At 41.4% G+C, this 19000-nt stretch overlaps 1 protein-coding gene across 5 annotated transcripts in view; it reads left to right on the forward strand.

Annotated features, from left to right (window-relative positions):
- Nucleotides 1–758: 758 nt before the first annotated feature.
- The window catches only part of tdrd5 (tudor domain containing 5), an 18696-nt gene continuing 454 nt past the window's right edge, over nt 759–19000 (forward strand). Inside the window, exons 1-18 of one of the 5 annotated variants that reach the window (XM_032526148.1) lie at nt 759–777; nt 1133–1184; nt 2033–2266; nt 2437–2648; nt 2862–3168; nt 3428–3594; nt 4199–4282; nt 4438–4494; nt 6234–6396; nt 7655–7839; nt 10105–10319; nt 11647–11856; nt 12872–12938; nt 13354–13554; nt 13785–13856; nt 16695–16787; nt 17086–17271; nt 17377–17530. In XM_032526148.1, the coding sequence (XP_032382039.1) occupies nt 2038–2266; nt 2437–2648; nt 2862–3168; nt 3428–3594; nt 4199–4282; nt 4438–4494; nt 6234–6396; nt 7655–7839; nt 10105–10319; nt 11647–11856; nt 12872–12938; nt 13354–13554; nt 13785–13856; nt 16695–16787; nt 17086–17271; nt 17377–17530 (2602 nt within the window). In that variant the 5' untranslated portion in view covers nt 759–777; nt 1133–1184; nt 2033–2037. Of the gene's footprint in view, nt 778–896; nt 1185–1339; nt 1360–2021; nt 2267–2436; nt 2649–2861; nt 3169–3427; nt 3595–4198; nt 4283–4437; nt 4495–6233; nt 6397–7654; nt 7840–10104; nt 10320–11646; nt 11857–12871; nt 12939–13353; nt 13555–13784; nt 13857–16694; nt 16788–17085; nt 17272–17376; nt 17531–19000 lie in introns of those variants that run through there. The other 4 variants (XM_032526147.1, XM_032526149.1, XM_032526150.1 and 1 more) reach the window with 4 other exon arrangements.

Consider the following 19000-nt stretch of genomic DNA (forward strand, 5'->3'; position numbering starts at 1 on the left):
GCCCAAGACCGTGGCAGCAGAGATACGCAGTTGAATGCAGGACGGGTCCCAGAGACTTGAAGGCCGATGCCGCGGTAGGCTAGTAGAAAAATAGAACCGCATTCTGGCCCGGGACCCGGAGACCGACAGCATTCTGCTCCGGGTCCCGGAGACCTGACAGCATTCTGCCCCGGGTCCCAGAAACCCGACAGCATTCTGTCCCGGGTCCCAGAGAGCCGACAGCCGAGGCCGACAGTCGCTCTCGCCATGCTGATAAGCAGTTGTATTTGCAGCAATGTCCCAGTGAAGTGTGAAAACAATATAGAATATACAATTAAAAAGTGTTGGAAAGCGTCTTTATTTTAGTCTTGTTGTTGTGTGCAGATCGTGGATTGTTCTCCCTCCTAAGGAGTCCTGCCGTTAGCAGAAACGGCTGCGTCGCTGATGCAGGTTTCATCAGATGTAGCAACGTAATATGGAACAACACAAGCATAACATTCAGAAATGAGCAAACTACATGTAGGCTATGGCAAAATTGTTACTTTAACAGTTTTTTTTAAACGTTTTTCAATTGATTGCAACAAATGTGGTGACGAATTTACCCGTGACTCCATCTGGAAAATTATTCACGATATCGTATTTTACCCTCTGGATTTACCGTTGGACACACCTCCGGATGAGACGAGACCGCATGAGACGGGACGGATGACATGGGACGCTCCAGGCTGCAGCCATACCCGTCTCGGTAGGGTTCCCGATCGAGAGCAAACAGCAGAGGGCGCTGCTGCGTCTTCAGTGGTAAGTATTTTAACTGTTTCATTTGTAATTTGAAATTATAGCTTTATGCGTATCCTGCTCTAACATATTTTTTACAGTATTGAACAGAAAATAAGCCATTGTACACGAGACTTGAACGAATTTTGGGCGCTCTCTTTTTTTTTTTTAAATTTAATTATATTCAATTGTATTTATCGTGTTGAATCATAACATAAGTTATATCAGGACTCTTTACAGATACAGGTCTAGAGAGCACACTCTACAGAGACCCAGAATTACGTCTTAACAATTTCCACAACAGCACTAGCCGTCGTTGCTTCAGTAAACGATCTGGGTTTGCGGTGCTACGACTGAACTGTTGTGTTTGGTTGGTTAGCAACAGGTGTGGCGCGGAGGTTGAAGGTGAAGGGGATGCGTCAGCCTTTGGGGTAAGTTGACGTGTCTACAATACATTTGGAAAGATTTGAACAAGATGGCTTTTCTTGTCCGTGTCTAAATACATTGTTAACGCAAGTAATTAATTTAAAATTTAAAACTATGAGTTAACGCACTGGATACCATGCTCAACCTCCAGAGGTTTTCTTTTCTGCAAGTCAGAGGCTAGTAAGTACACGTTGGTATATGTGCAGTTTAGGGTCCCAAATTACCCCGCAACGTAACCTTAACGCTAACCACGAGGTCAAATGTCTAACTCAAACCAATTGAGCTGCATCGTAGAGCGGGTCTTGGCGTGGCCATAGTGGAATTTGGGACACTAGCCGTTGCAGGTTTGCTAATTTAACAGTTTAGTTGGCGGATATGTTTCAGTGCAGAGCAAAGGCAACTTAGCTTAACTAGCTGTTAAACTTGTTCATGGTGTGTTTAAGTTACCTTAAGAAGGTTATTGGACCTGTATAGAAAGTTTCAAAAAACATGCTAGCTACTGTTCAATTGTATGGTCGGTAAAAATGGCCGAAAACGATTAGGTCACCTATATGCCTATGACGCCATGACCTCGAGCTGCCGTCATCTAACATCTGTGATTAAGTTAAGTGAAACATTTGTCCATATGATTTTGTGTTTTAAAAAATAAGGTAATTTAAGATATTTTGGCAAAAAGATGAGTCAAAGCATTAATAATGCAGAATTTGTAACTTTATTTTAGTATAAAATACTAGTATAATATTTGAGTGGAATAACATTATGCCTTTCTCTTTGCTGGTACTTCAATCACATGGTTGGGTTCAGGATGTCTTGTTCCATTTGCCCTCTTACTGTTTTCTCCCGATGTCAGCAGGCAAGATGAACCAAGAAGTAGTTTTGGCAAAGCTGAAGAAGGATGTTCGTTCCTTGCTCATTTCATCTAAGATGGGCTTGGACCCCGATGAGCTCAGGCGAGACTATGTCAAAATGTTGGGGCATCCTATGCCCCTGAAACTCTTGGGCTTCAGACACATCATGGATATGGTGAAGGAGATGCCTGATGTTGTGTCGGTTAACTTCAGGGTAGATGGCAGCCCATTTTTAAAAGGTAGAATCCTATTGGAGCATGTATTATAAATTGCAAAGCTTGCTCAATTCACCATCAAGGAAAAAAAAACTACAGCATAGAAGTGTTTGATGCATTAATCCTCTAAAACATGTACCTGAACAAGCTCTAAAACTTCATGCTGTCACCCCTCTATATGTCCGCCGTTGCAGCTGTAAGTGACGAATCCACCCGAAACATTGAGGAGCTGGTTGCTAAGCAGCGCGTGTCTAAGAGCAACAAGAAGTTCAGGACAGGAGGTGTCAGCTACTTCTCACCCCGCTACTGTCAACAGTCTCCCGCTGTTGTCCTTCCCAGACGAGGTCGTGCTCCTGTGGCTGTACCTGCCCAGTTGAGGGCACAGCTCCGCATTTTGCTCTCCCAGGTCTGAATTGAAGGTCCCTTGTCCAGTTTTGCTTTTTATAGTGTCATAAGTCTGGATTGTTTTGCAGTGCACTATGACAACACACCATACTAAATCTGAGAATTAGAGGGCTGACTGCCTGTTCTGTCTGTTTTCTATGTTAATTTTTCCAGCAAAATCATGTAGCTCTGTCACTGCAAAAAATGTGAAGTAACAATGCGGCTGTTCTCCCAGTTTCCACTCAGATTGTCCGATTTGGAAACCAGCTTCTTGCGCTGCTTTGGCCACCCGCTGCGTGTCCACAACTACGGCTTCTACTCTACTGGAGAGATGCTGGAGGCAGTGTCGGACCTAGTTGTTATCCAGCAGAGCAGGTTGGGCTCAGTTCTGACCCTGAGGGAACATCTGCTGCCAAAGCCACTGCTCAGACCGTCTAACTTACCAAGGCCAACTGGACCCATAAAGTCAGTATCGCCAAGAACTGGCCAGCCAGCCTCTAAAGGGCCAGACATGAAAACTCAGACACCAACAATACCCCCAGGTGATGCAGTTACGCATTTTTTACATTTTGCAAGAATGTTTCCCTAAAAGCAAACCATATCCAGTATCTTTACTTGGCTTTTTTGAGATTGGATAGCTACTAAATCTGCCCAAAATGCTATGATTGGCTAAATGTTGATGGGATTATTACTTTAGTAATGTCAAACTAACACAGTCCAAACCCCATTGTAAGTTTGGCACATTAAAGTTCTGTGCAGTTTTAATTTTGGAATTAACTTTGTGGTTTACGCCAACTGAAGTCCTGTTGAAGCAGAGTCCTCTGAGCCATCCAGCTACTGATACTACCTTGGACCCTGTTCATAAAGAGTCAACTGTTGGTAACAAGACACAGGTGGCGGACAAGGACCAGGAAGGAGACCAAGAGCTCTGTCAGAAAGGTCAGCTCTTTCAGAAATGTGTCCAAAAGGTAAGTAAGTGTAGTACTTGACATGTCTTGAGTGCAAGACATGATAATGTGAAAGGTGGAAAACCACACACGACTATTTAAAGATGCATTTATCCAGTATTCTATTATCTTGTCTGACAAATTGTGGTAGATGAATGCCCACAAAGACCTATGTTCTATCTGAGGTTTCTGCCTGTTAAAAGTAAGGATTTCCTTGCTGCTGTGTGCAGTTTCTCTTGAGGCAATTGTTGGGTCACTGTAAATTATGGTGTAGTCCAGACCAACTCTCTGTAAAGTGTCCTGAGTTGACATCTGTTATAATTTGACACTATAAATAAAACAAAATTTACTGCATAAACTAGATGAACAGACAACTTTATCAGATGATACAGAAGATACAGACAACTAGTATAAAAAGCAAAATAAAATTGGCGTTTTGTGTGTTGCAGTTTTGTGTGGCAGCTACAACCTAAAGACTTGTTTTGGTCACAGGATACAGTTTAATAAAGCATGGCAGAAAATGCATCAAATACAATATTACTAAATTAAGTATTGTGGGAACAATTACAAGTATTTATTTTTAAGTGCAATGATCTTTGGTCTTTCTACTTAAATTCTACTTCAGCTGGAGGAGGAGCTTCGCCAGCAAATAGTGGAAAATGGAGTCGCTGGCACCATTAGTCAGGAGCTGAAGGACAAGCTGCGAAAGGTCGGACTTCCTGCTAGTTTATAAGCAGATGTCTTAGTGCCACTTGTGACTACAAACCTCTAATATGTTTTGCTTTCATGGCATAATTAATTTGGTACAGAATGTAACTAGGATCATGTATACAAGTCTTGTAATTTGTGTGTTCATGACTCTAGGTTGTAGGTCAGACCAGTGGTGGAATATCGGTGCACGATCTGCCTGCAGAGTACAAGGTAAAAAACAACAACAAAAATAGTGATGTAGTTTTCCTATTTACCTTCACAGTGCCACAGGAGAGTTTAAGACAAATTAATCAGGTTTGGAAGCTTAAAGGATAACTACTGTTTTTCTTTTCAACCTGGCCCCATTTCCCCATGCATTTGTGTTTAATAGACTGATGTGAACGAAAATCTTTGATTTTGGTCCAGTGTTGAGCGAGATGGCAATGACGGGCCGGTGCAAACCAAGCTACAATGTAACTTAATGGGGCAATTGTGTTGCTCAGATTGATACTAAAAGTGTCTGACAACATTATACATTATTGATCTCAGGACATGACTTTTTGTCCAAAGACGGTGGTGTGGCAATTGAAACGCGAGACAAGAAAGATTTTCAGGTAGTCTGTTGTTTCGGAGTAGGCAGTAACAGAAATTATAGGCATCTGTTATATAAAAGATGTTAAATGTAATGGCTCAATATTTAAATTATTTTGACAGTGTGGCTGGGTAGTTATAATTGGATGGCCACCATGTGTGTGTCTTACTTACAAAGCATGTCTGTAATTTTTGTCATAGGTACACTTCAACTGTGAGAGATGGAATCTAAAACAAAAATCCAGAAAATCCCATTGTATGATTTTTTTTTAATTAATTATTTGCATTTTATTGCATGACATAAGTATTTGATCACCTACCAACCAGTAAGAATTCCATCTCTCACAGACCTGTTAGTTTTTCTTTATGAAGCCCTCCTGTTCTCCACTTATTACCTGTATTAAAGCACCTGTTTGAACTTGTTACCTGTATAAAGACACCTGTCCACACACTCAAACAGTCTCCAACCACTCCACAATGGCCAAGGCCAGAGCTGTGTAAGGACATCAGGTCTACAATTGTAGACCTAGCAGCTGAAAAGGGTGTGTGTGGTGTGTGTGTGGTGTGTGTGGTGTGTGTGTGTGTGTGTGTGTGTGTGTGTGTGTGTGTGTGTGTGTGTGTGTGTGTGTGGTGTGTGTGTGTGTGTGTGTGTGTGTGTGTGTGGTTGTGTGTGTGTGTGTGTGTGTGTGTGGTGTGGGTGTGTGGTGGTGTGGGTGTGTGTGTGTGTGTGTGTGTGTGTGTCCAGTGGAGAGTAGTATTTGACACACTGCTGGTTTTGAAGGTTTTCCTACTTACAAAGAGGTCTGTAATTTTTATAATTGTGTGTATATGTGTGTAAATATAAATACATCCATGGTTTTTTGTTATCTAAAAGATTTTCAACAATGGTTTGTATTTGGTATGTCTCACAGCCCTGTTGATTTGAGGGGGGAGATCCTCACGTAACACATTGTTGTGTCCGAGGTATATCATTGGACAAATCCAGACCACTGGTCTGAGACCAAAGATACCTGGCAGCAACATGTCCCACTCCTTACAACGTATTTTTTGGGCATATAGGGGCACAGCTCCCATGGGAGCACTACCAATATCCCGAGCCTTGCAGCCCTTCCGCAGCTGCATGGGGAAATGGTTGAAAAAAATACGGTAGTTACCCTTTAAGAACTCATTCAGTTGAAGAACTAGATTCAGTCATTCCACATCCAGCTAATAAAAAGCATGGGCTTCACTGTTTTGGTTTTGTTTCTTGCGTCTTTGAGCACCTTCCTGATGTAGAAAGTTACTCACACATTTAGCCAATGCAACCCTAATCGTGATTAGGAAGCGCCTAAGCTATTCTTTAGTTCGGATAGTAATCAAAAATGTTTTTTGCTCTTCAGAGGCTTTTTGGTGAGGATGTTCCACTGCAAAAAAGCGGCTTTGTCAGTGTCACTGAACTGGTCAGTGCCATGAGTGACACCTTCCACCTGAAACCTGTAGTGGATGACACTGGGCAGCACTGGATTGTCATGGTGATAAATGACTGTGACAATACGCAATCAGGTGTGTATGTGTTAAATACCAGTAGGTTTGTGTACCGAAAACCGGTGCCAGTATGACCAGTATCTACCGGACTGAATTACAACGCAGATAACAGTGCCTAATTTTGGTGCCACTTATGGCCCTGACACACTAACCCGATGGCTGACTGTTGGCAGAAAAGGCCCTTTTTTTTGGTCATCTCAGGGAGTTGGCCAGAAAAAGTGCCTCAGAACACACCAAAGTGATACCGACTGCACACGGCAGCTGATTGGACGAATGCATCAAGTGGGTCTGTTTTTTCCAGAAATTTAAAAGCAGAAAGTCATGGCGGCTTTTTCAGAATACAATCTCATATTTTACTAAAATAGTTCACTGAAATGTGTTTCTGGAAAAAAAAATCAGAAAAAATTCAGCTACAAATACGCCATGCAGTTGCTGAATCTGTCTTTATTTCAGATCGACAAAGGTCAGTTAAAAAGATTTTCATCATTTTGAGAGACTAGTCACGCTCATCCCACTCGCCATATCCAGGTTAGCACTCCACCAATCAGATTGGTCATTTAAGTCCGACTGTTGGCAGTGCCCGCCTTTCGACTGAGCATGTCAAGTTGGCCAAAATGTAGGCCACCGGCCCCTCCGACGGACGACAACTTGGAACACACCAAACAGACATCACTCACCTTCCTCGCCAGACTGTCCGACGACCGATTATTGGGTTAGTGTGTCAGGGCCTTTAAACGCCTGAACTGCTCTTTGATGCTCGAAACGGAAGCATCACTGCATGTGACGCTAGTTAACATTACACTGCAGAAGGCTTAAACATTGTTCTTTTTTTTTTGGTAAAGTATCAGTTCAGACACTGTTTAGGCATTTAGTAAGTAGTTAAGTTATTTTAGCACCGGTCTCGTGGGGAGACAAACCCACCGACCCACCCAAACAAACCAAACTCAATCCTAGATACCAACCATCAAGTACCTCATTATGTGTGTAGTAATGCTGGTTGGAGAAATACTGGACATGGACAATTCATTTGGTGGTTACACTACATGCTATTACCAGTTAATGTTGTTGTAAATATAAATGTTATGTAATATGGATATCTTCTTGAGAACCTGCTACTGGTGCCTCGCTAGAACACAAGTCTGTTTGTTTCTGCAGTCAATACTTTTCTAATCAATGATGTTATAAATGGTGGTGCCTGAGATTTCACGTGACAAAGCGTTCTTGTGCAACAATGATTTTCAACTAAGCAGAAAATGTATTTTTCTTTATTTTGTAGACTCAAAGGTGACTGAGAGTTCTGGTGAGAGTGGGAATCTGCCAGTTATGAGCTACTATTTCAGCTATGAAGAGTCTCCTTGGGAAGGCAAACTGGAAGGAGACAACACTAATATAGTTGAAGATGATGATAATGAGGAGCTAAAGACCTATGCAACCAACAATTCCAAGAATACCCACGAAAAGGTTTGACAGTATCTTTTTTTTGTCATGTTGTTTTACATTACAATTAGGGCTGTAACAATATGCAAAATAAAACCAATAACGCGAAACTGGACCACAGGACCATCCTTCCCGTCCAGATCCAATGCTACCACATCTTTAAATTACTATTAGTATTATTCCTTTTGGTGTCTTATCCCCCGTTTTGTCTGGTAAATTTTGCTAACTGTAAAGACTACTAAAAGCAAAAGGGGGGGGGGGGGGGGGGGGGGGGTGCACCGGTAACTCTATTGGAGGTGTAACGTTACAAATGGCCGCTGTTCTGACTCTGGTGCCTGGGTCTGTTTCCCGACAAATCCGTCAACTGCCGTTAGCGTCCTTAGCACCGGAGTTAAGTGCTGACCAGGATGACTGCTAGCTGGCTGGGGGCTGAGTGTGAAATGGATGTGTCTTCGGGCGGGGGCTGTAATGATAGTGGATGGTTGCTAGCTGGCTGGGGGCTGACTGTGGAATGGATGTTTCCTTGGGGCTGTTTAAGCTCTCATCCTGATTGAAGCCTTGCAGCGCCGGGAGTCTGAGGCAGAAGACGGGTGTGCTAGCTAGCTAAATTACCATTAGATTAGTCGTCCATCTATACAGTTAATGTTACTGATGAATTTGTGGGTTAGCCCAGAGTTGTTAACCGTGGTCAAAACAATCATACTCAAAAGAACTGATCGTGTTGAACGGTGTTGTAATCTTACATTACCCATCAAGAATTACATTTGCATCAGCACCAAAGCGCTTTTCCTCTTCGTTCCCCCTAAAAGTTGGGAGCGGAATTGTCTATTACTTAGACTTGTCTTTATTAATCCTTTTTGGATGACTCCCGCAAGGAAATTAAAATTTCCAGCAGCAGTTTTTAGCAAAAAGAATACAGCATAGAGAGAGAAAAAGAGGAAAACAGTATAAATATAACAGTAATAATAATAACAAAAACACCAACAATAAAAAAAAAAAACCTTGGCTATAAAAAAAGACATTTAAGAGAAATTATCAAAGTGTCAGTGTTGAGTCAAGTGTCCAGGTATTAATGTGAGTCCAGGGGTGTATGTACTGTCCTCTTTGCCCTATTTCCTCCTCCCCAAGAGGGGAGTTGTATAGTCTGATTGCATAAGGGACAAAGGAGTCCTTGAGTCTGCTGGTCCTACACTTGGGAAGGAGCAGCCTTCTACTGAACAAGCTCCTCTGGTTGCTGACAACGGTGTGCAGGAGGTGGCTGGCATTGTCAGTAATGTCCAGCAGTTTGTCCAGTGTCGTCCTCTCTGCCACCGTCACCAGTGAGTCCAGCTTCATGCCGACCACAGAGCCAGCCCGCCTGATCAGTTTATCCAGCCTGGAGGTGTCCTTCTTGGATATGCTGCCCCCCCAGCCCACCACAGTGTAGAAAAGGACACTGGTGACCACAGACTGGTAAAACATCCACAGCAGTTTGTTGCAAATGTTGAAAGACCACAGTCTCCTCAGGAAGTACAGCTTGCTCTGTGTCTTTCTGTACAGGTGGCTGGTGTGTGTTGTCCAGTCCAGTTTGTTATCCAGCCACAGCCCGAGGTAATTGTATGATTGGACTGCCTCCACCTCAACTCCCTCCAACAGGACTTGTCTTGGTCTGGACTTCCCAAAGTCAATGAACAGCTCATTTGTCTTTACCATTACAATTGTTCTTATGTCTCATTCCAAAGAGTTAATGAACCACTGAAACGATTTTGGAAACATTATTTTAAGGTACAAAAGAATCTTTGGTGTTGGATTGATCGATCTTAAAATCAATATCAATAAATATAACTGTTAAGAAGTGGGATGTAATCAACGGAAAAACAATACCATGTGACAGAAAAAAGATGTATTACGGTTGTAATCTCTCCCCCCCCCCCCAAAAAAAAGAATCAATGTTTGTATCAAAGCGTGGGTCAAAAGTCGTGATACAAACCGAACCCTGGGTTTGGTGTATTGTTACAGCCCTAATTACTATGCTCTAAGTGCAATCTTTAACAGAGAAACCTAAATAAAGATTTTGTCAGGTAATCGGAGCATAACATGGTGTGTTCTTACAATGCCAGTGCAAACAAGCAGGATTCAGTCTCCCATTAACAGTTTACCCTGTGTAAAATGTTGTTGATTTGGTGCATATATTAAAGCTTTACACTTCTAAAACTTATTTTATTTTTTAGTAGTGCTGTAGAATAATATGCTTTGTACTTTAAAAAAAATTATTATAGCTTACCACTGTGTTTTTCATGTGTCCTGTAGATGTCTCAGGTGTACCCTGCCATTCAGGTGCATTGCATCCCTTCAGTGCCCCTGGATGCCCTGCAGAGTCAACGTCTTAAACCGCCGACACCCCATGGTGCTCGAGAGCTGATAGAAGTCCTGGTTGAACAGGTGGAGTCGCCAGGAAATTTCTACATCCGCTTCAGCGAGAGTGAGGAGTCTCAAGCTATGGAGGACATGATGATTGAGATGAGGTGGGGAACTTGTTATTGGCAGCATAGTCAAAAGATAATGTACTAACGCTTCTTGTATACATAATCCTTTTATATTACCATTTCAACATGCCTGGCACGCTCATATGTAGTATATCTAACCATATTGCTCTATCTGATGGGCAGTTAAAAGAACTATATTTTCTAAAAATGTGTTCATAATTATAGATACCATAATAGAAACCTTTTTTTTAATCCTATGGAAAATTAAACCGAAATTGCGACACTCAGCTTCATTAACCTGTGGTAGAAGGCAGAATCGCGACACACCCCCTCCAAAGTTATCCTTCTCGTCCAGATCCAGTGCTACCACATCTTTAAATTAGTATTAGTCATTTTGGTGCCTTATCCCTGTTTTGTCTAGTAAATTTTAGCTAACTGTAAAGACGGTTAAAAGCGAAAGGGTGGCTGGGGCACCGGCAACGCTAATAAAGACGTAAAGTTACAAATGGTTGCTGTTCTGACTACAGTTCAGTAAACTGCCATTAGCGTCCTTAGCAACGGAGTTATGTGCTGACCGGGATGGTTGCTAGCTGGCTTGGGGCTGGCTGTGAAATGGATGTGTCCCTGGAGCTGTTGTAAGCTCTCATCCTGATTGAAGCCACGAGTCTGAGGCAGAAGACAGGGGTGTGCTAGCTAGCTAAATAACCATTAGTTGTCTATCTGTACAGTTAACGGTACTGATGAATTTGTGGGTTAGCCCAGAGTTGTTAACCGTGGTCAAAACGATCGTACTATAAATAATTGATTGTGTTGAACGGTGTCGTAATCTGGTTACCCTCCAAGCTTTACATAATTTAGCATTAGCTACTTGTCAACCAGCACCTTTACTGTAGGTGCCAAAGCACTTTTCCTCTTCGTTCCCACTGCAGGTTGGGAGTGGAATTGCCCATTACAGTTACCCATACCATTATTCTTGTCTCTTTCCAATGAGTTAATGAACCACTGAAACGATTTTGGAAACATTATTTTAAGATACAAAAGAATCTGGTGTTGGATTGATCAATATTGAAATCAATCAATATCAATAAATAAGGTATCTGTTGTATAACTGTGTTGCAAAGTGGGGTGTAATCAATGACAAAACAATGCCATGTAGCAGAAAATGAATAAATGTTTACTGAGAACCCCCCCCCCAAAATATGGTGTATCGTTACAGCTCTAGCTTTTACACATCACAGAATGTAAACAACAATCCTTCAACAGTGTCTCAACATAGACTTTTACATTTCAAGCTTCCTGATACTTCTTTATGAGCTATGACATCCTGTCTTTTGTATTTTTTTCTCTCTTTCTCTGGTGCCTGTAGACAATGTTACACCTATCCTGAGGTGTCAGAGCGTTACCGCCTCCCTGAAAAATTTGTCAGACGGGGTCAAGTCTGCTGCGTGTCACCCAAAGGAATGTGGTTCTACCGGGTGGTGATCCACCAGATCATCAGCCCCACTCAGGTCGAGGTGTACTATGTCGACTTTGGTGATATAACCGTGGTACAGAGCGCCAACCTCAAGTTCCTCAAGTAAGGGCATCTCATACATTAAAAGCAAAACTCTTGCCAAAATGTAACCTAGGGTCGTATTTTGAGTGTACCCGAGATAAACTTTTGTTTAAAAGCATAATTAGGACATAAGCGCCACTTTTAAGATTGACCGTCATTTTTTTGGGGGGGTCGATTGGCCTTTTGAATGGGAGTGCTAATGGCACTACTATAATGGCATCAAAATCACTATTTCTAAAATTCCAAGAAGGCTCTACACAACATGACACTTTGCTCGAAGTATCAACAGTGTCTCTAAACATGAACTCGAGCATTGAGAACACTGTTTGTGTACAAAGAGTTTAATAAAAATGTTTTTGAACAACTCACTGTAGCTGTTGTTTTTTTCCCTCGCTGCCATCTCTGCTTTTAAGTAAACTCTGTGTACACAATGTTCTCAATGCTCGAGTTCATGTGTAGAGCCTCTGGTGATACTTCGAGCAAAGTTTCATGTTGTGTCGAGCCTACTTTGTGTTTTATTGTTGCTCTAGATAGATGGATTTAGATTTATTAGGTCAATGCACATTAATCAACGTTTCTGTAAATGCACCAGTGTTAGCCAGTCGGCTAATTTTCAAATGTAGTCCTATTTACCTAGCATGCATGTCTTTATGTTGGGAAGAAACCGAAGCACCTGGAGGAAACCCACACAAACACAGTGAGAACATGCAAAAGCCACATAGAAAGGCCCGCAACGACCAGGATTTGAACCCAGAACCTTCTTGCTGTGAGGCAGAAGTGCTAACTATCATAGAAGTACCCCTAGCACTCCCCTCAAAAGAGCATTTGACTGAAAACAAAAGTTCTGTAAATCTTAAAAGTGTTTTTAAGCAAAAGTTTGACTCGGGTACATCCACATAAAGATCCTAGAATACCTTTTGGCAAAAGTTAGGCTTTAAGCGGTTACATTTTCCAACTAGTACTACCTCTACTGCTATTAAGTTGATTGGTTTCTGTGTTTTGCTGTGCTCTCTACGGTTCATTTCTGTTTCCTCAGGTCATGTTATTCTGAACTTCCGGCACAAGCTGTTCCATCATCACTGGCTGGAATTAAACCAACCACTGTGAGTCTGATAGCATATTTAATAATGTAATGCAGTTACCTGGCAAATATGAGCTCTCTTGCAAAGGCCTATCACTTAGTACCACAGTGGTCATCTGTATCCTGTATTAGTTCTTTAAGACAGTGTTGTATTTCATGGTCCTTGCATTTCTTGGTCATGCATTCATCCTGTATCATTATTAGACCGATTGTCCTAAACACCTATTGAATATTTGCCTTTGACTTAACACGTGAAATGTATTTGTTTAAAACTCACCATCGGTGTTGGCTTATTTTCCCTTTTTGTTGGCCCACTAACCGCTTCATGATTGTTTATGTTCAAAAGTTCCATAATTTTAAACCAAGTAGTCAAAGTTTCAAAATGTTCTGTTATATTGACTTTTATGAATAATAGCGCTGTGGTTTGCCTCTTGCAGGGCAGCTGGACTGCTGAGGCAAGGGCTTCTTTCCAGAAGCTGTGCTCCGAACGCACCCTGGTGGGCGCTTTGGATTGTTACACCGGAGATGTGCTTCAGCTCTACCTGTGTGACACACATACTGATATCGACATCTACATCCACACCGTCCTGGTGAGCCAGGGCCACGGGACAGCCTGCAGCCCTGCAGTCAGTGCAGCAGTAAGCGCCACACACTTATTTCTGCCATAGTCATGATAAATACCAGTTTTTGATTAGCTTGCAGGTGTCTGTCATTCATAACTTTGGGTCCATCTGACTATAGACAAATGTTTATGTGACCATCGTATGAGTACTGAAATACTTTTTTATAGCTATTGATAGAGTATATATTTAAACTTGATGTATACACCCACTTCTGTGTACTGTGTACGTCCCTTTTCTTTCCTTAGTTGTGTGTCCAAATCCGCCCAGTGAGTCTCTACCTCGGGGAGGGAATGGTTGACCTGCCAGAGGTAGAAGAGGTAGCCACTTACTCACCCAAGCCAGCACATGCACACACACATGCAAACTTCTGCCAAATAATGTAAAAAGCTTTGAGGCTGCAGTACAGCAAAACAAAAAAAGTAGTGCCAATACTATGTTACTTTAATTTGCAGCTTTATGTCTCAATTGTTTCTTGTCTATGAATTCACTCTCTTTGTCTCTTCTCCCCCTCCCCCTCTTACACTTCCTCCTTCTTGCCCAGTCTTTTAATGTTGCTGTAAAGCATTTTTTCTCCACTGTCCAAGGCTCTTATCTTACCAGCCATACTGTCACTGCTGCAGGCCCACTGCAGCACCTCCCACCCTCCCACCCAAGTGTTGACACTCGCAGACACATACACACACATCCTCTTGCCAAAAAGAGGGGGGGAGGGGTCCTATCCAATGCTCCTTAATGTATAGTCACACTGTTGAGAAGGTCACAGCTTGTTGATGGCCAATAAATGATGTGACAGCCAATCAGTGGGCTGTTTAATGTATATTGGATTACAATATTGTGTTGCTCCTATCTTAATGAGTGGATAGTTGTTAAAGTGAACATATAGTAAAGGAGATTTTACAGTCAGTGTGTTTTCATGCACACCCCAATTAAGGGAATAACTGGGTTATGCCAGTTCTCCCTGTATCCATGAGTGGGGAAGAATGATGGGAGTAGCTCTACCTCTGATACAGTCGGTGGTATGGTAGGGCTAAACAATATTGTGTTTTAGCATCGACATCGCGATGTGCGCATGCGCGATAGTCACATCGCAGGACGTTGCGATGTTGACTCTAATGCTTTTTTTGCTGCTTGCTACTTTAGAAAAGTAAACTTTCGCCATTGTTCTTTTACATGATTATTACCAGCCAACCCTTCCCCTTTAAGACAGGTAGCCATGTGGGCAACGTGTGTATGTGACGTTAATCCAACGAGGGTTATTGTCATGGGAAGTAAGGCTCACAGTGTGTAGAAAAGTACCGAAGGCAGCAGCTGCTGCTGACATAGTGATCCGCATAGTTTTGATGGGTAGTCAGTGAAGCTACAGTAATCTGTGTTTTATGTTTGCTGCAAATACAAATTAAATCACCTAAGTAATGCAACATAATTACGTCTCCTGGCCATTTCCTCTTGCAGAAAGCTGCTGCCAGCCAGGCTAAAACTAATATAGTTAGCCTAAAGAAACAAGCAGAAAGCTGCTACCAGGCAGGCTAAAGCTAATATAGTTAGCCTAAAGAAACAAGCAGAAAGCTGCTACCAGCCAGGCTAAAGCTAATATAGTTAGCCTAAAGAAACAAGCAGAAAGCTGCTACCAGCCAGGCTAAAGCTAATATAGTTAGCCTAAAGAAACAAGGTGTCCGTCCGTCCCAACTAACGCGGTTCAGAGCCGCAACACTGGAAACGTAGCACTAATCTACAACAGAAGTCTGTTTCTGATCTAACGCCTTTACATTGATTTTCTTGGATACACAGAGTTTGTTGCTAGTGCGTGTGACATGCAGGTCTGATCAATTTATCAAACAAACAAGCTGGCCCCGCTAGTCAACCACAACCTGAAATTTAGAGGAAGCAACATGCAGTCATTGTCATACATTTTAGCCTGGATTGATAGTATTATATGAATACAATGGTGTCATGCTAGTCTACTAGCGTATTTCTACCTAATTTTCCTCTCCAAAATCAGAAGAGTAGGCCTAGTCACAGCGCTAACTTGCTTTGGTGCTTTTAAAGCATTAGTTTATCATAGTTCATCTTCTCTGTAGATGCACTTCCCTACATAATCACCGCAATAGTTGAGAATTATTTATTTCCAAATAGAGATATTTATGTCATTTTTTAAAAATTCTTTTTTAATATTGCAATATATATTGCAGGGGGGAAAAAAATCGCAATGTCAGTTTTTTCCATTATCGTGCTAGCGTACGGCAAAAATCTGATTTATTAAACAGTGTATGCACATCTGTAAGCAATGTTCTCTTTTTAAATCTGATTAGCCACAAGTTTGCGTACGTGAATCAGCCTCTTATCCCCCCTCTGTAAATTTTTAACCATAAATAGTCAACACAAAGCATCTTATGAATGCTGGTCAGTATGTTAATGACCCTAACAGCTGTTCTTTACGCCGAATCATGACATTTGGCGGGCAAATTGAATTATAATTTTGGTCTACTCTCGCACAGTGTAGGTAAACCTGATCTATACCTATGTTGATTATACTGTTCAAAACGGCGGGCATTATGGCACTCGGGAACAGCCTTCATATTCCAGACCTATATGGTAAGATTTAACAAACCTATATATTATATCTAAACAAGGCTTAGTGATAAAGTTGCAAATTATATATAGGCCTAATATTTATAAAAAAATAAACACTTTGCTGTCTGCCATTAACCTCTGGAAACAGCTGGCTTCCCCCAGAGTGGCAAGGACCTGTATTTGGACCGGGATGGCACGGTTCCGGCGCGATGCCCTTTCAACTGGACCCAATTCACTACATACTGTAGATCCAAGATCGCAGCATTTGGGAATTTAAATCAGCAGAATAGCCAGTCATCGTCATGGTCACTGAAGCCTCTTTCTCTCCTGATTCTTCAATTTCCGTAGTCCTCTTGCCCCCCTTGCCAAAATCATAGAATCAAGTAGTGGTATTGCTCTTATGTTCATATGCAATGCCATCAGCTGAAATCCCTTAAACAATATGTTCTGTTATGTGTGTGTTAAGTGCAATATAACATACAGTTACAGGTTGTTGTGGATGTTGGTTTATGAACAAATAATTCAACATGCAGAAATTCAACCAAAGATCACTGTACAGTGACATTTGTTAATGAAATTTCAAGGAAACGGCAAGTTTCTTGATATCTCAAGTTGAGGAGGAAGAGCTGCCTGACCTGGAGTTTATTGAGAACAAAGAAGTCAGCCCCCATATCCAGGTATGACCAATTGATAATAAATAAACTAAACAGTGTATATGTACAATAAATGACCATTTTAAATTGGAGCTTGCCTTAATTGGGTATAGACAGGCTTAATAATGTTGTCATTCTAACTTACTTGCGGAATACAACTCAAGTAATTGTGTTTTTGATTGTTGATTCATGTTGAGTTTTTGCACTGCAATCACTTGCTTTAAATACAGGATAAATAAAATAAAATGTATAATGCCAGAACAGTTTTTTAGTATGTGGACATATGCCACCAAAGTTTTCTTTCTTGCTGTGTCTTGTTCAGGGTATGGACGCCAACACGTTCAGTGCTCTAATAAATGGCCAAACCTTCAGCTGCAGTGAATTGGGCTCGGCCTTGGCCAACAAACCGCCTCCTACCAGCCTTTCCTGCCTGACCTCCAGCCCTCTTGCCCCTCCAGATTTGATCCAGACCCGGAAAATCCTAACTCACTGTACAGCTGACGTTAAAGTAAGAAGACATCAGTTTTTTTATGGAAGCCAAATAACTGGATTTATGATTTTTGTCAAGCATTTTAAAACAGAATAATAGTTGTAAACTTTAATCTCTTCTTAGACACTGAGCATGACTCATCCACCAACTCCGTCCAGCATTTCTTCCAACTCCTGCTGTCCAACGCCAAAAAAGGTTTTGGTCGGGCCACCTCCGATCCTGAGGACCCTGAGCCTCCACACCCCTGACCTAGCCCAAATCCATGACTGCACTCAGGGTACATATATATGCATACCAATTAAGTACACAAGGTTTGTGTATACACAATGAGTACACAGTAAGTCTTGACCTAAAAAATCCAGTCTGCTGAATTGTTAAGATTCAGAGTGAGTATGACTGCAAAAGATTCATACAAAAAATACTTTTCCTCGTAGGGTGGTAAGTCAGTTGGATTTAGTGTGAAGCTATTTCAGCAATTGTAATTTGCCATGTGAATTTGTTATTGAATGGACATCATTGATATAAATTCTGTTCATTATAAACAAACAAATTCACCACTTCTTGTGTGGCACTACAACAAGGTGCCAGTGTTCTTTCCAGTAGAGTAGGACATAGTTCAGAAAAAGAAACTGAAGGGTTAAGTTGAGCAAAATGCTTTCCACAGTAAACAATATAAATATTTTATTTTTTCATCACATAAAGTTTTAATTATTTCTAAGAGTAGTATTGTTTCCTTCAAATTGTAAAAAGATAACATTGTACACACAAAGGCATGGCCTCTCTTGCACACACTCATTTTCTAATAGGATTGTATAATGACCTTTTATTAGAGGACGTATTGATTTCCATCCCGCTGCTTGCTTGGTGGATGTATCTGCACTGGGAACCTGACACGGATTCAGTTAGACCTGTTACCAGAGCTATTTGACCCAACAAGCTGCTTTCGTTACATTGCATTTGTCCTTATATCTATACGCTGCTGCTCCACCATGGCTCTGCTTGCACAGTGTTAATGGAGAAAAAAATAAATAAAATGAAAACGGAGTGGTTCAAGGCAGCTTTATCTACAAATCCCTTTCATGAATTGTAGCTTTACACGAAAAATGTATGTGACTATGTAAAGACAGCACAATTGTGCCCCTTTGTACGCATCTAATCTTTGTTTTACAGCTTGCCCTGAGACTTTATACTGGCTTCCCTCAGAAACCTAACATTGCAAAAAAATGGCTCAACTATTAAAAATGATCTACACAATTACTCGCATTTTCAAAGTTGGCACTTGTCCCGATTTTCTTGTATGTCTTGATGCACCTACTGATGAGTATTGTCCGCTCAGCATATTTGTTACATACTACACTGACCACAACTCACAGTAGGGGTGTTGTGAGACTCATTTTTGGCCTGGTACTTTATTAAAATGGCCCTTTAAGGTTGTGCTACAGAGGACTTTGTTCGCACAGTTCTTAGTATCGCAATGTAATGAGGATCAATTATGATAAGGTATGATGATAAATAAAAACTGATTTATCACTCACAATATTGAAAAAGGAAAGTAGCTTAGTGTGAATCACAGTTTAGTTGACAACTGCGCTCTGTCACCTATGAAGAGCTCCACTGCTAAAGCTACTGAAACATAGCCTGTAGTGATTCAGTATAGTGAGTTGTTTACGTTGAAAATTGGTTGATAAAGGTTTGTTTGTGTGTGTGCTGAACACCTAATAGTAATAGCTGTGTTTTATATTAATAT

The sequence above is a fragment of the Etheostoma spectabile genome, chromosome 9 (genome assembly GCF_008692095.1).
Source record: "Etheostoma spectabile isolate EspeVRDwgs_2016 chromosome 9, UIUC_Espe_1.0, whole genome shotgun sequence".
NCBI classification, from domain to species: Eukaryota; Metazoa; Chordata; class Actinopteri; order Perciformes; family Percidae; genus Etheostoma; species Etheostoma spectabile.